This window comes from Pelmatolapia mariae, linkage group LG4, assembly GCF_036321145.2.
Source record: "Pelmatolapia mariae isolate MD_Pm_ZW linkage group LG4, Pm_UMD_F_2, whole genome shotgun sequence".
Lineage (NCBI taxonomy): Eukaryota > Metazoa > Chordata > Actinopteri > Cichliformes > Cichlidae > Pelmatolapia > Pelmatolapia mariae.
The window spans coordinates 33,298,771-33,314,491 of NC_086230.1; the positions used below are offsets into that span (position 1 = coordinate 33,298,771).

Genomic DNA, 15,721 nt, shown 5'->3' on the forward strand with positions numbered 1-15,721 from the left:
CGAAAAAAAGGTGAATGTCACCAACTTGTGGACTGTTTTGGGGACCAGAAGTTGCCACATTTGGATCAGATGGTGGAGGACTAATTTATCAGCCTAAAGCCTGGGTTACATGTGCATTACTGCAGTAAAGTTGGAGATTTTAACATATGTATCTGCAAACACTGACTCGAGAAACTGCAGGTCTTCTTCAATGGCTTCTTTTGTCAGTCCTGGAAGCTGGTGGTTGATGGAGGCAAAGAAATGAAAGAAAAGACTGGACTGAACCCTCAGCGCTCAAGATTTTCGTTTATACACCAGCTCCATATTCAGCATCAGCAACAGGATGTGGCCTGAACACGACCTGTAAAAGTGCAACGTGTGGTATTTCATTTTAATCTGACTCAGGCCAGAAATAATCATAATCTCTGTTGCTTCCTGTCCTGAGGCCAACTTTTCTTGATTTCCCACAGTTTCTGTGTTTCTCTCTCTCTAAACGTTGCCTCATTTTTCTGCAGACTACATCAGATAAGAGATGCCAAGGCTCACAAAGAAGCATGTCTTGGAGCATGCTTGATCGGTTGGCAGTCTTGCTTGCCCGGGAGATTCTCCAGGGACTGCTTTGACCTGGAAAATTGAGAGGTCGCATGAGCTACAAAGCCAGTGTGTTAATCTAATAGCATGTCTACTGCAGGCATGTTCACTACCGGGCCAAAAAAATGTGGCTTGAATGATATAGTTTAAGGAAGGAGTGAACTCAAAATATTATGTTTTGCAGATTTAGCTTGGCTGTTTCTGCTCATTGGACCCTACTACAGCAGCTTTGCATGACTCAGCCCCGCACATCATAGATCTGAAACAAACTTTTAAACCAAAAAAAGAAGATTTGAACAACAGGTGGGCGGGGCTTCTGTATTAGGAATACCTCCTCTCTGTCTTCAAAAACCAACAGGTGGTGTCACAGTAACTACGTTCATCTTTATACTGCCTGTGGTGTAAAGTGTGTTCACAGCCCAGCACCCACAACAAAGAAAGTGATAAGAAATCAGTAATCAAGTAACATATTTGTTACTTTTTAAAAAAATTTTAACAAATAATGAGTAATAATTATTTTTTAGTAACAGTTCTAAAACTGCATCAGTTGCATCTGTTGAAAACAATTTTAAGACAAGAAGCGTAACATATTTGCGTTTTTAAATATTTTAATGACTATTTGAATATTTAAAAATCACGACCATCCCAACTGCAAAGCGATCGCACTCCATCGAAGTGGACTCGGGGGACAAACATGCTCGAGCACGTCAGTAGTACAACTCACTCTGATATGACAAGTAGCATATGTGGCTAATGTTAGCTAAATTAGATATTGCTGTTCCTCTACGTTAGCCCTGAGGTGCAAAACACACACATACACACACAAAATTTAACTGTGAATAAATTATCGTTACTGCTGAACAAACCACAAATAACGTTTATACCGTGTATAGTCCAATAACAGGGTATGCAGCTGTTCTTCTACTTCTGTGTTTTGGACTTCAGGGCCACCGTAATTTCCGCTTCTTGCTACAAGTTCGCTATTCAGCAAAGGCTTTCACCATTTTTCAAAACTGTGACGATGTATTGATGTTAAAATACTACACACAGCACCTCAAAATAAGCAGGAGAACACCTACTTTCACCCACAGTCTATTTCTCACACTTTACACTGACTTTCACTTCAAACACAGTGAGAACATTTGTATTTCCTTTTTGTAATCCATGTTTAATCTGCCTTTTAGTTGTCCTCTTAAAACAGAAAATAAGTTCTGCCTCTGCTTTCAGTTACAGTGGACAAACTAGCAGCCGGTCCACATGTGAAGGTGCAGTTCACCTCATCGTGTAGCCACGCCCCCAACCCAGTCAATCCCCTCATTCCAATGTGTGACTCAGCACTGCTCCTCCCCCAGTGAGTCCGTGTTCTCCCCCAAGTCTATTGAGGCAGACCCCGCTCTCATCTTCCCACGTCCCGGTCCGGGACCTGGACCGGGGCCTGCGCCGGGCCCCCCGACAACAAGCCCGGCTCTGGTGCCGCTGTGGCCGGGGTAGACCTCCACGGTGCTGGAGATGGACTGGAGTGAACGGTCCCGGAAGTAGTGGAAAGCTTCCTGGTCCAGGTAGTTCTGTTCCTCACGCAGACCCTGCTCGAAGAGCTTCCGCTTGTGTCTGAACTCGATCACAGTCTTGGTGTAGGAGTTGAGGGTGGTGACGGAGGCGGCCATGCAGCAGGTGAAGGATCCCCACGCCATGCTGAGTGGAATAAGAGAGAAGAAATCAATAAGTATGAAATATATCTTTGGAAAAATGTAATTATAATTTTACTTGAAAGCTTGAAAGAAGAAGGCAACTGGACTTATGTAGGTCACATAGATTGGGCCTGTGGTTTTACCCTTAACCTCCAGTGACAGTAATTACCCACACCCCTTTTCAAACCGTGGGTTATGTGACGACTCACATAGTCAGTAGTGGGCCAACCATCATCTGGACCACATAGAAAGAAACAACGCCCACTAGGAGTTGATAGACCTGGGACCCTCGACCTTTTGTGTCTAAAGAACCGTCTTGGATGAGAGGTGAAACATCTTCACCTTCTACCAACACAAACTACCATGAACTGAATGACTGAGAACTTGCACACTTATAGATATTTTTGCTCCTATTTAAAATAAAATAATCCCGGTAATCTTTCGATTCAGCACAAACAAGGGCATCGTTTGTTCATCAAACCTCAGTCTCCAGGTCTGCTGGGGAACACCGATGTGTTCCCAAATCGACCGGGAAATGTAATTCCTCCAGCGTGACATGACATCATCACGGTCCGTGTATAAACACCGCTCGGTACTTTGAGACTGAGGGGTTTAATTCTTACGAAATAAAACTCCCCCAGAGAAACATCTTTGAAGATCCAGTGAATATTCTGAGCTTTTCATCTTCATTCCTTCAAATGTTAGCAGGATGATGATCGATGCTCGGCTACCTCAGAGTGTGTGGTGACCAGTGTTGGGTGTAACGCGTTAACGCGTTACTGTAATTAAATTACTTTTCCACTGAAAAAGTAGAGTAACTAAATACTGTTCATTTTTAGGTATTTTAATTACAGTTACTTACAATGTACTTGCGTTACATTGTAAAATAATTAAACTCGCTGAATATCATTATTTAATTTCAATAATTTATCTTCTAAACGTAGAAGTAAACTCTGCTGCTTTAACATCGCTGTAGTGCAGCTGCACGTCATTTCGCGCCAGTTTGCTGCATAGTCGCATTCTACAGCGGAAGATGTCGGACTCGGCTGAAGCGTGTGGCTGTTTTATGAAATGGACATATTCCCGTCTCTTCACTTTTCTGAAACAAGCAGACAAGAATATTACAGTAATATGTAAGCTATGTCCTGGGGAGAAAAAACTATCGGCTGCTGTTAATAGCGCGAGTAATCTACTGAAGCGCCTGACACAGAGCACAGACGAACACTTCTGAGTGATCCTTGTTCATCATCCATGGATAACACCGCGGCAACTCCTGCTAAGCAGCAAAACTTGATTTTACTTCAGCAGCACAGAAAGTGTCTGAAGGTGAGCTTAAAAAATGATTGCAGCCTATATTGTGGAAGAGATGCTACCGCTGCGTACTGTAGAGCAGCGGTCCCCAACCCCTGGGCCTCGGACCGGTACCGGTCCGTGAGTCGTTTGGTACCGGGCCGCGAGAGTTGAGGCTCAGCTGTGAAATGTATGGTTTTCAGGGTTTTTATCGGTTTTCAGCGTTATTTTGTTATCGTTTTTATCGTTAACACAGTTTTCCTGGGTCTTTTCACGTGTGTCATGAATAAATCTTCTTTTTTTCGGTACCGGTACTAGTTTTATTTTGTTGTATTTATCCGCGACACGTTAAAGGCCGGTCCGTGAAAATATTGTCGGGCATAAACCGGTCCGTGGTGCAAAAAAGGTTGGGGACAGCTGCTGTAGAGTCTCCGTCTTGAAAAAAATGTATTTATTATTTAAAGAGTTTAATTTCTATAGTTTGTCCACTCAAGGTTTATAGGGATTTTAAAAAGTATTTAGTTAAATTACTTATTGAGTAATTAAGTTACTTTTCTGACACAGTAATTAGATAAGTATTTTAAATACAATATTGACTAAGTAATTAGTAATTAGTAATTAATTACTTTTTTAAAGTAACTTACCCAACACTGGTGGTGACTCTGGAGTGCCTAATGTTGAGCAAACAGTGTGGGAAATAAATGCTCTACAGCACAAAAAAAACAGGCAGCGGTCTTTAAACATGCTGAGCAAGAAAACCATGAAAGCAAACTCAGAGATAAAACAAAATGACGCATGAAATCCATCACGTTTTATCTTGGGACAACAGGAATCCAAAGTGTGATGTAATTTGGATAATGCACTATAAACTGTAATCAATCACTTTTCCTTCCCTATTGTAGGATTATGTTTACAACTGAACCATTATTGTTCCTCAGAGGAAGCAGAGAAACTGTTTAAAGGCAAAACCAAATAAACAATATGAAATTACAGCAATAAATCTTCACGTATAGCACCACAGTGAAGCATATAACAAGTCACCACAACGTAAAATATATAAATTACCCTCAGTCGATGACACAGTTTCTTCATTTCTTTTGTTATACGACAAATGATTCAGGTTTACTGATTACATATCAGTTTTACACCCGATTACTGTTGGAGCTACAAGCTTATTATAGTCAACGTTTTAGTTTGTTAACATTTAATATTACAGTCTGACGAATCTTTGATATGTTTATTAAGTATAAAATGAATATTTGGCATATGTCAACCATACACAGTAATCATTAAAACTAACACTGAACTAATAAAAATGAAATTGAAACCTCTGTAGAAACTAACTGAAACTAAACAGAATTTCAAACAAAATAAATAAAAACACAAACCAAGTAGAAAGAACTAAAATATAAAAACTGTGCAGTGGTGATCCAGAGCTGTAAAATACTTTAAAGCCTTTCGGATAGTACAGCTTTTATTTGTCCAGCACTGAATTTTCACACCAAGCACCAGACGTTTATTTTTAAACGTTTTAAAAGGCCATCGCTTTACACCCAGCTAGCACCTGTCAGTCAAAAAGGCCACGCCCCTAACTTTAAGCCTCAACAATTTTGTTTTTGTTTTGTGTCTGCGGTTTTTGTTTTTTTTTTAAATCAGACTGTAAACATGTTTGTTTCTCTGTAGAGTTGGACATTTTAACATGGGAGTCTATGGGGACTTGCTCCTGAAGCCCCTGCTGGGCGCTAGAGGAACTGCAGTTTTTATCTCTTGTGTGTTTTGTTTCTCACCAAATCCCTCCTGAGCATGTCTGCTCCGTCAGCCACACACCGTACCTCCACAAGCTCTGCTGCCTTTTCTCAGGGGATCTTTCTTTGTCTTTAAATATGATTCAAATGAAAACCAAAGAACCAGCGGTAGATGTGGTGGGGGTTATTAAAAAATATCCAAAATAATTTGGACTATAATTTCTTTAACAACATAAATGAAACAGACTTATCTTACTGCAAAGCATAAAGAAGATCCTCACAGTAGAGGCGTAACAGGGGTTACGCTCAGTCCTGATGAGTTTGTCTGACAGAACGTGACACAGAGGTTGTTTTCCCGTGAAAAAAGACTCTTTTCTGCGTCTTCAGCACAAACAGTTCTAAAAGCAGAGAGCTAGAAAACCCTGCCAGCGACCTCCTGCCAGCAGATGAAGAGCTGCTTTGTTTGTGTTTTTTCCGTCTTCATATTAAGCGTTTTCTCTTATTTCTAACACCGCTCGTGCTAAAATCAAATTAAGGTTATTGCTTTCAGTGGAGCTTTAAGCAGAAAGTTTGAGTGCACATCAAGCGTCCGTCGCCATCGTTTCATTCGTCCTGAAGGAGCATTTTGGCCTTCTGTTCCAGCAGAGGTTAATCCTCCTTTCCACTTTAACGATCCTGAATGGCTCCCTCGTGGTGGTAAATGGAGGCTTTCGCTTAAATGACTAACACTGAAAATCTTTCTATTAACAGGAGCAGGTGTTCTCGTTCCAGGTGTTTCCCTCCTTCTGTCCTGGTTTACTCGTGTTTGGTTGAAATCCGTGTTTGTGCTTCTTCATTTCTGCTCATCTGTATCACTTATGCACCTCTTTATAAGGCACAGTCACTTCTTCTCTCTGTTAGTTCAAAAAAGGACTTTTTTTGAACTCAGCAGCTGCAGCTCAGCTTTCAGCAGAGAGAAAGGACAATTATCAGAGTTAACAGCAGGTCCCTGCATACCTGCAGACCACCTGCTGACAGGCTGCTGCACACCTCCGCCCACAGTCATTACAACGAGGTATTTGGAGAAGTGATGGGTCTGTCTGTGAACATCTATGTGTCATTTTGTTGAATTCTTACATAAATATGGACTCTGTGGCCTGTCAGTCACATTCCATTCTTCACATCAAATATTTAGCAGCCATAACATGAAGAATTTTAACATCTTTGACTGTCTTCACATACAGTCATTAAACGTTATTATGAACACAGGTTTAATGTTAGGGTGAAGCTAGTTGGGGGTTAATGTGTGTGGGTGGGTGTGGACTGACCAGAAGGACCATCCGTAGTCCCAGCTGTGAGGCCTCCAGTCTTCAGGACCCAGACTGACTGTGATCTGGAACACCTGGGTGTACATCATGTGGGCCACCATACCCAGAAGACCTGCAGCACACACACACACACACACGCACACACGTGAACAAATTCATTATGGAAACCATTAAAAAGGGCTTTTAAGACACAAACCGATCAAAACATATAATATTGGAGCCAAATTTACACACCGTACAGCACAGTCAGTACCCCTGTGCAGCCATGGTAACAGTCTGATACTGTTGCTTAATTATAATGTGAAACTGATCTGCAATAGTTCTAAACCAGCATACTAAACCAACACGTGGTGCACAGTTATAATACTCCCAATGTGACTCCGTGCTCAGAAGTTTAGGTGATAAATACATGTCCAAAAAATGTCTGTAAGGACATTCATCAGGGACAGGTGTGTGTGTGTGTGTGCACGTGTGTGTGACATGATGTCTGATAACCATGTTTTTATCACAGATTGCAGAATGATACTGGGATCAGGTCGACTCAGAGATTATTCCAAATTTTTCAGGTGACGAGGTTCCTTAATCTGATGCTCTGTTCTGCTCCTTTTATAACACGCTAATTAAAAAATTATTAGAAAATGTTTGTGTGCCATTGTGATAACTGCTGATGGCTGATATAAAATATATAATTTTTTAATACTGTCTGTGGTCATCATTTACCCAACTTAACATTACATTAGACCAAGCTGGAATCCTAATTTTACATTTGATTTTTAAACCCAATAATGTGGCTGTAACGTAATAAGCAGAGATGGGCAGTAACTGCGTTACTTGTAACGCGTTCTGTAATCCGATTAGTTTTTTCAAGTAACGAGTAAAGTAAGGGATTACTATTGCAAAGAAGGTAATTAGATTACCGTTACTTTCCCGTAAGCACGCTGCGTTACTGCGTTACTAAAACCGTGAATTTTTTGCGAGAGTGTCTCATGACAATGACGTAAGCGAGTGTGACGTTCGTGGCAACAGCTGTGTGCAGATCAACAATGGATCATATATCGAGTGCGGGAGAGAGTGTGAGCGTGCAGCGTTTAAAGCGTGGAAGTACTGACCTTACTTTGAGTTTGATTCCGTAAAAAGTGACAAAAACATTAGCGTCCGCTGTTCACTGCGTGGGAAGAAAACTTCTTTTTACAGCGAAAAACCCCCTAAACGTCCGAGCGAGCACCGAGTGCGCTACCACGGAATGTGAAACTCACAGAGAAACTGCCGTATCCTTCCACTGACCGCTGCGGCACACCTGCACCAGGGCAAACCTCCGCCTGCCCCACTCCTGCTATACAGGTGAAAATAGAGCAACAGGACCGCTGAGTCTTTGATTTTATTTATTTTCTGCTGTGTTTTACTTGCATCACTTTATTTTATGTGCAGGAATGTGCAGAAAATAGGTTTAAATGTTAAAGAGAAAGAGAATGTTGCATATAATTTAATGTTTGCTTGATGCGTAAAGTTAAAAGATTAAAACTAATAAAACAAGTTTTAAACAGAGACTTTTTCATTTGATTACATTTTATATGATGGATTATGCAGAAAAAGTAGAATTGGGCTGAAAGATCTATTGCTTTATTACCTATTCAGGGTGTAAATCATGTTTTTAAAAAGTAACTAAGTAACTAATTACTTTTGAAAATAAGTAATCAGTAAAGTAACAGGATTACTTTTGGGGGGAAGTAATCAGCAATTAGTTACTGATTACTTTTTTCAAGTAACTTGACCAACACTGGTAATAAGAGGCAGAAACTGAAGATAAAAATCTAGGGAAACAGTTTAGTGACGGACCTGTGATATCAGCTCCCCACATAGACACAGACTCCAGGGGGATCTGCATTCAAGACCATTTTAGTTCAATAAAATAAACTCTTTTTGCTCAACTTTATGACCATTTTATTGTTTCAGTAATTGTTCAGTGAAATTTTGCACTCATGTGCTGTAACAACCTCTTTTTTTTCCCATTATCTCTGCGTTACTGGATAAAAACGCTTAATGAGATTTACAGGAAAAAGCTGCTTTATTGTTCCCCAGTGTAAACATTCATAATTCAATTCAATAAAACTCTATTTATATAGCACCAAATCAGAACAGCAGTCACCTCAAGGTGCTTATATTACAAGGTGGAGAGCCTAAAATAATAGAGAGAAAACCCCAACAATAACAACCCCCTCTGAGCAGGCTCTTGGTGACAGTGGGGAGGAAAAACTCCCTTTTAGCAGGAAGAATGCGTTCAGGCGGATCTGGTTCTGTGAAGCCGCCGAGACTGACTTCGGTGATTCTCAGTGAGAAATGTGGAGACCTTAATTTCTCCACTGAACCTTTAAAATATTGTTTTAATGACTGAATCTCAGTCTGTAAACACATTTCAACATTAAATGTAATCTGATTACAATCAGTAGTTACATTTTAGTTCAGTTTTAGAGTCTTAAAGTCATTTCAGCCTCATCTTCACTCAGATACTCATCTCTGAGGTTCAGCTGTGACGGACATTTTTCCATCCCTGTGAATGATTACAACACGACCAATGATTGATCACTGATCAGTGTGTTATGTGTCTAAAGCTTTACAGGGATCAGTTTGATTTAAACTGCGAGTATGTGCTTCCACTGCAGGAGAACGACTGTGTGTCAGCTGCATCACTGCCCACAGAGTCAGACAAATGAACACTACAGACTTTATTCTCAGCTGATAATAAACCTGTGACATAAGCGCCGTCTCCGTCCTTCCATACTGGGGACTAAATGATCATAAAAGTGCTCTTTTTAAGGACAAAAAATAACAATCTAATGTCCAATGTTTGACTTTAATGTTCAAGAATTTTATAAATGAGGAAATGAAACCGAGGGTCAGACAGGCGCTTCACATTTATCCATCAGTAAATCAAGCAACAGCACAATTTATTCTAAGGCCTTTTCTGGGGGGGCTAATTAAGTTTTTAAAAACTTTTCTGGACACATAAACACATTTAAGCATCACCATTAGACAAAATGTCTTTAACACATTAAATATTCCTGTTTTAATGAGTCCTCTTTAGTCCCAGGTCAGATCAAACCCTGTGAGAACGGTTTGGAGACACATTAGTGTGTTTTCTTGCTCTTACATAACAACAGAAACCCCCAGCACGAGACAGTCTGCCACCATAATTACCACAAAGCAAAAACAACAGTAAATCACTGCAGCCCAACATATTACCAGTAATGAATCAGAACACATGTAATTATCATAATTAGTCATTATACAGAATCAATTGAATCAATGAGCCCGCTCGGAAACATCCAATCAATTACAGAGAGCGACACAATCAGTCAGCAGAATTACAACAAAGTCAAAGCGGCGCAAACGAGTCGATGTGACATTAATGAAGGCGTTATACATCACAATCACGTGTGTGTGTGTGTGTGTGTGTGTGTGTGTGTGTGGTCAAACAAAAGCAATAGGGTCCTTTATCTCCTCCACAGTTTTCCCAGCTCCATATTCATCAGCTTTAAGACACCCACCATGACTTTTTATTTAAGACATCAACAAAGCTGTTTGTTGATGTCTTCACTTTTAATACGCCATATTTATATTCCTGAACTCTACTAGAGCAGATTTGCATGAGTCACAGTTTAAATTTTCAGCTTCCTCTGATTGGCTGGCCCTTGTAATACGAAGAAGGTTGAAGAAGAAGGTTGGCTGGGTGGGAGGGGAAAGGCGGAGCCTGGTAAAACAGGTGGGAGTCCTCATCAGGTGGCTGGGTTCAGGCCAACCGCTATAGGTGGCATCCAATCAGGACGCCGCCTGGGTGCTCTCAGACAGCGAGTAGGCCTTTGGGTAGAGCCACAACTTGCTGGTGAGATTATGTATTGCATTTAGCACGAAGAAGTAAGTGGAAAACTTTTTAGGGAAACTTAATTTGTGGCAGTGATAAATAGTTTATGTGGCTCACAGTGGGGTGGGGGCTCTTAGCAGAAGTTTGTTTTGGGCTCCTGAGAATGCAGGGCTCAGGTGTGGAGTATATACGTTGGTCTCCTTAGATGTAGCTACAGGTCTGAAAAGTGAAGCCGATGCAAAAGTGCTTTAAACCGGCATTCTCTTTAGTGCCCACCAGGGGGCGACCTCTGTGGCTGTAAAAAGTCTGAGGCAAAATGACCCTGGCTTCTTTTCTCTGTGACCTCTGTTGCTTATTTTAGGTCAAACTGAACAAAACATCAAGTGTCTTTTGTAAATGATCATAGCTAACGATGTGTGATTGACAGCTCCACAGACAGATCCAGCCCTCGGTGGCTACGCCTGGTTTTTGGAGTACGTGAGCAGAGGGAAGGCCTGGATTTTTATCTCTGCTGTGTAATAGTTTTCAAAATGTCAATTACCTTTCCCTGGTGGAGAATGAGCATGAGGTTTTTACATAATTCAGAGCAGAAGTGTCACTTGTGATATGAAGTGATTAAGGGAGCGTGCCTCAGAGGCTTGCTGCATAAATGCTGTAAAATGTGCCGCTGTCCTCTGAGAGGAGCAGACGAGCAGAGTGACGGACGCGTCGCCAACTTCTTGTGTAAGAGGTTTAACGTAAATTGGGAGAAAAATCCCTGGCACCGCCGCATCCAAGGCTGCCATGGGATAACCTCTGACCCTGGACGACCTCACAAATCTGCCTCAGGCTCTGTCCGCTCTGCTGCTGATTCTCACAGCAATACTCAGAATATATGTGGGTGTTTTAGATGTAAATGATGCCCAGTGGTGTTTAAAGGTTGTTCCTGATTCCAAATTTCACTGGACACAAATTATCTTTTACCAGGAAGACCAACAGAGAAGAAGAAGAAGTGAAGAATAAAAAAAAGAAAAAAAAGGAAAAAAGGAGGAGAGGGACTAAGAGACGAAAAACGAAAGAGTTAGATGAGGGAAAAGAGAAAAAGCAGGAAGAGGAAGCAGAAGAACAATCAGAACAGAGGAAGGAGGAAGATAAGAAGGTTGAAAAGGAGGAGAAGGATAAAAGTATGAAAAAGAACAGAAAAAGTAGGAGAAATACTGAAAATGAAGAAGAATGATAGTGGGTGAGAAGTGCAAAGAAGGAAGTGACAAAGGAGAAAGAGGGGAAAAGTAAGAAAGAAAAAGAGCATAAAGAAGGAACGCAAGAAGAAGAAGAAGAAGAAGAAACGCAAGAAGAAGAAACGCAAGAAGAAGAAACGCAAGAAGAAGAAGAAGAAACGCAAGAAGAAGAAGAAGAAACGCAAGAAGAAGAAGAAGAAGAAGAAGCGCAAGAAGAAGAAGAAGAAGAAGAAAAAGCGCAAGAAGAAGAAGAAGAAGAAGCGCAAGAAGAAGAAGAAGAAGAAGAAGCGCAAGAAGAAGAAGAAAGAAAGGGGACTTGCATCTTACCGGACAGCACGGTGAAAACGGCGGCGAAGGCGTTGAGTTTGAGTCCGTCGATGACGTTGCTGGAGTGGAAAAGCTCGAGACACATGAGGCTGAAGCCGACCACCAGCAGCAGGATGTAGAGCACCTCGGACACCACGGACAACCACAGCACGCCTACAGACACCAACAGACCGCTCAGTCAGACAGACCTCACATGGATGCTTCCCGTACTTCTGAAGCTACAAGGGCTCAAAACGCTGGAGAGAAACTTTGGAGTTTGAGTGTCCTCCCATTTGTTCCAACTTCAGCCATTCATTCATCTGCTGTCCAATAAGCCACAAACCTGTGATGAAACTTTGATGAATTCTCAGATAATGACACATCTCTCCTCTGTAGTGAGGACACGGCACTTAGAGCTCAAAACAAGGTGAGGTTATTTGTTTCTCATCATCCCAGAGGAGGAGAGGAAGGTGTTTGAGCCCTCTGGTCATAGACAGGGAAAAAAACCCTGCAGAGCTCAGAGAGACATTATAAAGGATGATGAACAACTGTTACAACCCCGCTGTACCGTACGACATTTTTAAAGCACAGAAGAGATGTCATCCTGTAGCAGAAGCTGCCCTTGGGGTCCGCTCTCACTACCACACTTCTTTTCTCCACATGTATTATTTCTAAAAAGGCAAAAAGCTCCTCACGACACAGAATTAAACAGGATTATCTGCTCCTCTCCGCTCTGCTCTGCTGGGGATGAAGAGGAGGTAAAATTACAACCTCCAGGCTGAATTTTCAATTTGAATGTCAGTGAGTTTTGGTGCGGAGCTTCAAAACCCCCAAACTGGGAATATTGATCACTAATTTTGTCTTTCCTCTTTTCTCTAGGCAAGGTGGCAACCTTAATTCTGTATTCAGTGTTTTACATAAGACATGGAGGGTAATGTCAGGACTAAAAAAGGCAACAAAAAGTGTAATTTAATCAAAAGCAGTGATGGATCTTTTTAAGCTAAGAAGAGCTTCACCAACTATTGTTTCCTCTGCATCAGGATGCTAACCTGATCCATGTCATCGTCTCCACGTGGACATATTTCTTCCAAACGGTCTAATAATCATTTCAGACTCCTTAATGAATTGTAATGAGCATCTTTAACTTCAAACAACTGCAAAGGAGAAGCCAGACTCTGTATTTCATGTGGTAGCACTGGTTTAAAGTCAGGGAACAACACTTCCATCCACTTCAGCCAATACAGATCATTTGAATATTGGCACCATGGAGATAAAGAGGAAGAGTCTGTGTGTCTCTGCTTAGACTGCTGTCAGAGAAGCAGGAGAGACCTGTTCACATTCCAGAACAACAAATTTAGTTTGTTTGTTTTGTTGTTTAGAAGTAAACAACAGTTAGCGGGTGCATTGACATCACAGTTCACACAAGCAGTGACACAGATAAGGTGTGGAGGTAAGTCATGTGGGATGATCTCACACTAAATTAATCCACATCAAAAGGAAGGAGGTGGTGTGGGCATCTGACTAAAATGCCTCCTGGATGCCTCCTAGGTGAAGTGTTCCTGGGAGGAGGTCCTGGGACAGACCCAGGACGTCTCTGCTGCGATGGGGACCTGATAATTGGTAAAGGATGGATGGATGGATGGCTAGGGTGGACAGACAGGTGGAAAAGGTGGAGGGATGCATGAACGCATGAATAAAAATACCTAATGGGCAAACTAAAAGAGCACCTGACTGACTCATATGACATTTGCTATTGAAGCGGAAACCAGAATACCACCAGCTTTATTAAACCATCTAAAGATATTTAACATCGAAGTTTTAAAAATTACCAGCGATGAATTCAAACCATCTGAAATGTGTAAAAATAGTACAAAGCTGAATCACTCACATCAGAGCTCATGCACATGATGCTCAGTATTATATTCTCACTGTGACTCTGAATTGGGAAAGAGGTTAATAAAGCAGATGAATGAATAGATGTTATTACCTGAAAATATAATAAAATATATGAAGAATAAATTTAACCTAAATGCACTGGTGCTTTATATGTCACGAGCTGGTGCTGGGAGACTCGTCGGGCACAGATGCCGAAGGACGCCTTGTGCTTGTGGAGATACGAGCAGGTTTGACGGAGCAGCAGAATCTGACACCCCGGAAACGAGAACAGGATGAATATCTCCCAGTACGAGCAAGGCCAGCGTGCCCTGTGTCAGTTATCAGTTCAGTGCACAAAGTGTCTTCTACTCATGTGAGGTTCTCCTAATGTGAAGTGTAAGTGCTGAGAGAGGAGGAAAATAAAGCACATGTGCAGCGGCAGCCCAACGGTGACACAAAGAAGCAGCTAGGAAACTTTCTCTCTCATCAGCCACACGAGCAGATTTTATTCAGATGCGTCCGAGCTCGTCCTGCATCATTCCGTTTATTTAATCACATCAAATTCCCAGCGAGAGATGAAAGATGACAAGAGACACTGCTCTGACTCGAAACCGTCTAACCGGTGTGACCCCGCAGGTCGCACGAATTGCATCTTTTGACTCCACGCTCTCTGATTTCTTATTAGCCGCCGCTGTAATTTCCACACAGTCGATACAAACAAATTGCAGAGGTATAACCGCCTGCGGGGAAATTCAGAGTGCAACAATATTGACCAAAAACTATTTTCTCCCCTGTTTCTGTCTTATTGAATATGCACCAGTAGACTGAGCAGACTTCATTAGACTGAAGGCAGAAAATAAAATGTGCTGTGAAGGACTAAACCAACACTTCCTGATAACAGGAAGGAAGCAGCTCATCAGACCAAGTCTCATGTAAATGATATAATTACACCTTTAATTACTCTGTGCGCGCGAGTGTGTGTGTTTTCCTGAGTTTGTCAGTGGTGTTTGAAGTCAACAGTTTCTTGGGTTAATACATTTCTGACACCATTCTTTGGGTTTTAGAGTTTTTAAAAACATTTTCATGTCATCAAATGCAAATTCTGGTGAATTAATGCTGCTGTAACAGTTTAACTCGATACCTGATAAGATGGTTTTACCTGCTGTCACCCCAGCAGGTAGGTTTGAGTGTTCAACATCCCACCAAAGGGATTTGTGTCTTCTCCTGGGATCAAACTGGGTTTCAGTTTTATCACATTTTAGGAGCTGAAAGTGTCCAAATTTGGATGAGAGGGTGGAGTGCTAAGTGTTCGGCCAACGCTAACTAGCTTAGTTATCTATAGACTGTATGGGAGCAGGACACAGACAGACAGGCCTGCTCAGTAACTTCCAAATTAATTCCTGAAATTCCTAGAAACTGGAGACTTTTGGATGGCCTGTGAGCGCAGTACCAGGACCAGCTACAACTATAACCACCTGTGTCACCATCCAGCTGTCAGCCATTAAGGCCATGCCCTTTATTTCAAGCATCGAGTTTCCACGGACGGTAGAATTATCAGTAATGACCAAACATTTAATGTAAACATGTAAAGAGTTATGACCTTTTGTACAAGGGTGTAAAAATATCTGTTTCTGCCATTGGTGGAGACTGACCAGTGACTGAGTTTCTGACCAGTTAACTAATCATATTACTTCTAATTTAGCTAATATTTAAGACAGCTGAAAAATCAGGTTCATTTATTAAATGTATCTGGGTTTTGGAAAGTTTTGGAAAATGACATTTTTTCCCTATTTTGCCTCAGTGCAGACTTTCAGCTTTCATTCAAGACATTTACCCAAAGTGCTCCACTAACTGTTTGGGCATT

At 41.4% G+C, this 15,721-nt stretch overlaps 1 protein-coding gene across 1 annotated transcript in view; it reads right to left on the bottom strand.

Moving 5' to 3' along the window:
- Window positions 1–1,189: 1,189 nt before the first annotated feature.
- The window catches only part of gsg1l (gsg1-like), a 52,808-nt gene continuing 38,276 nt past the window's right edge, over window positions 1,190–15,721 (bottom strand). The window contains exons 3-5 of the mRNA XM_063472477.1: window positions 12,004–12,156; window positions 6,601–6,712; window positions 1,190–2,262 (exon numbers count right to left, since the gene is read on the bottom strand). Of these exons, the coding sequence (XP_063328547.1) occupies window positions 1,902–2,262; window positions 6,601–6,712; window positions 12,004–12,156 (626 nt within the window). The 3' untranslated portion in view covers window positions 1,190–1,901. The remainder of the gene's footprint in view (window positions 2,263–6,600; window positions 6,713–12,003; window positions 12,157–15,721) is intronic.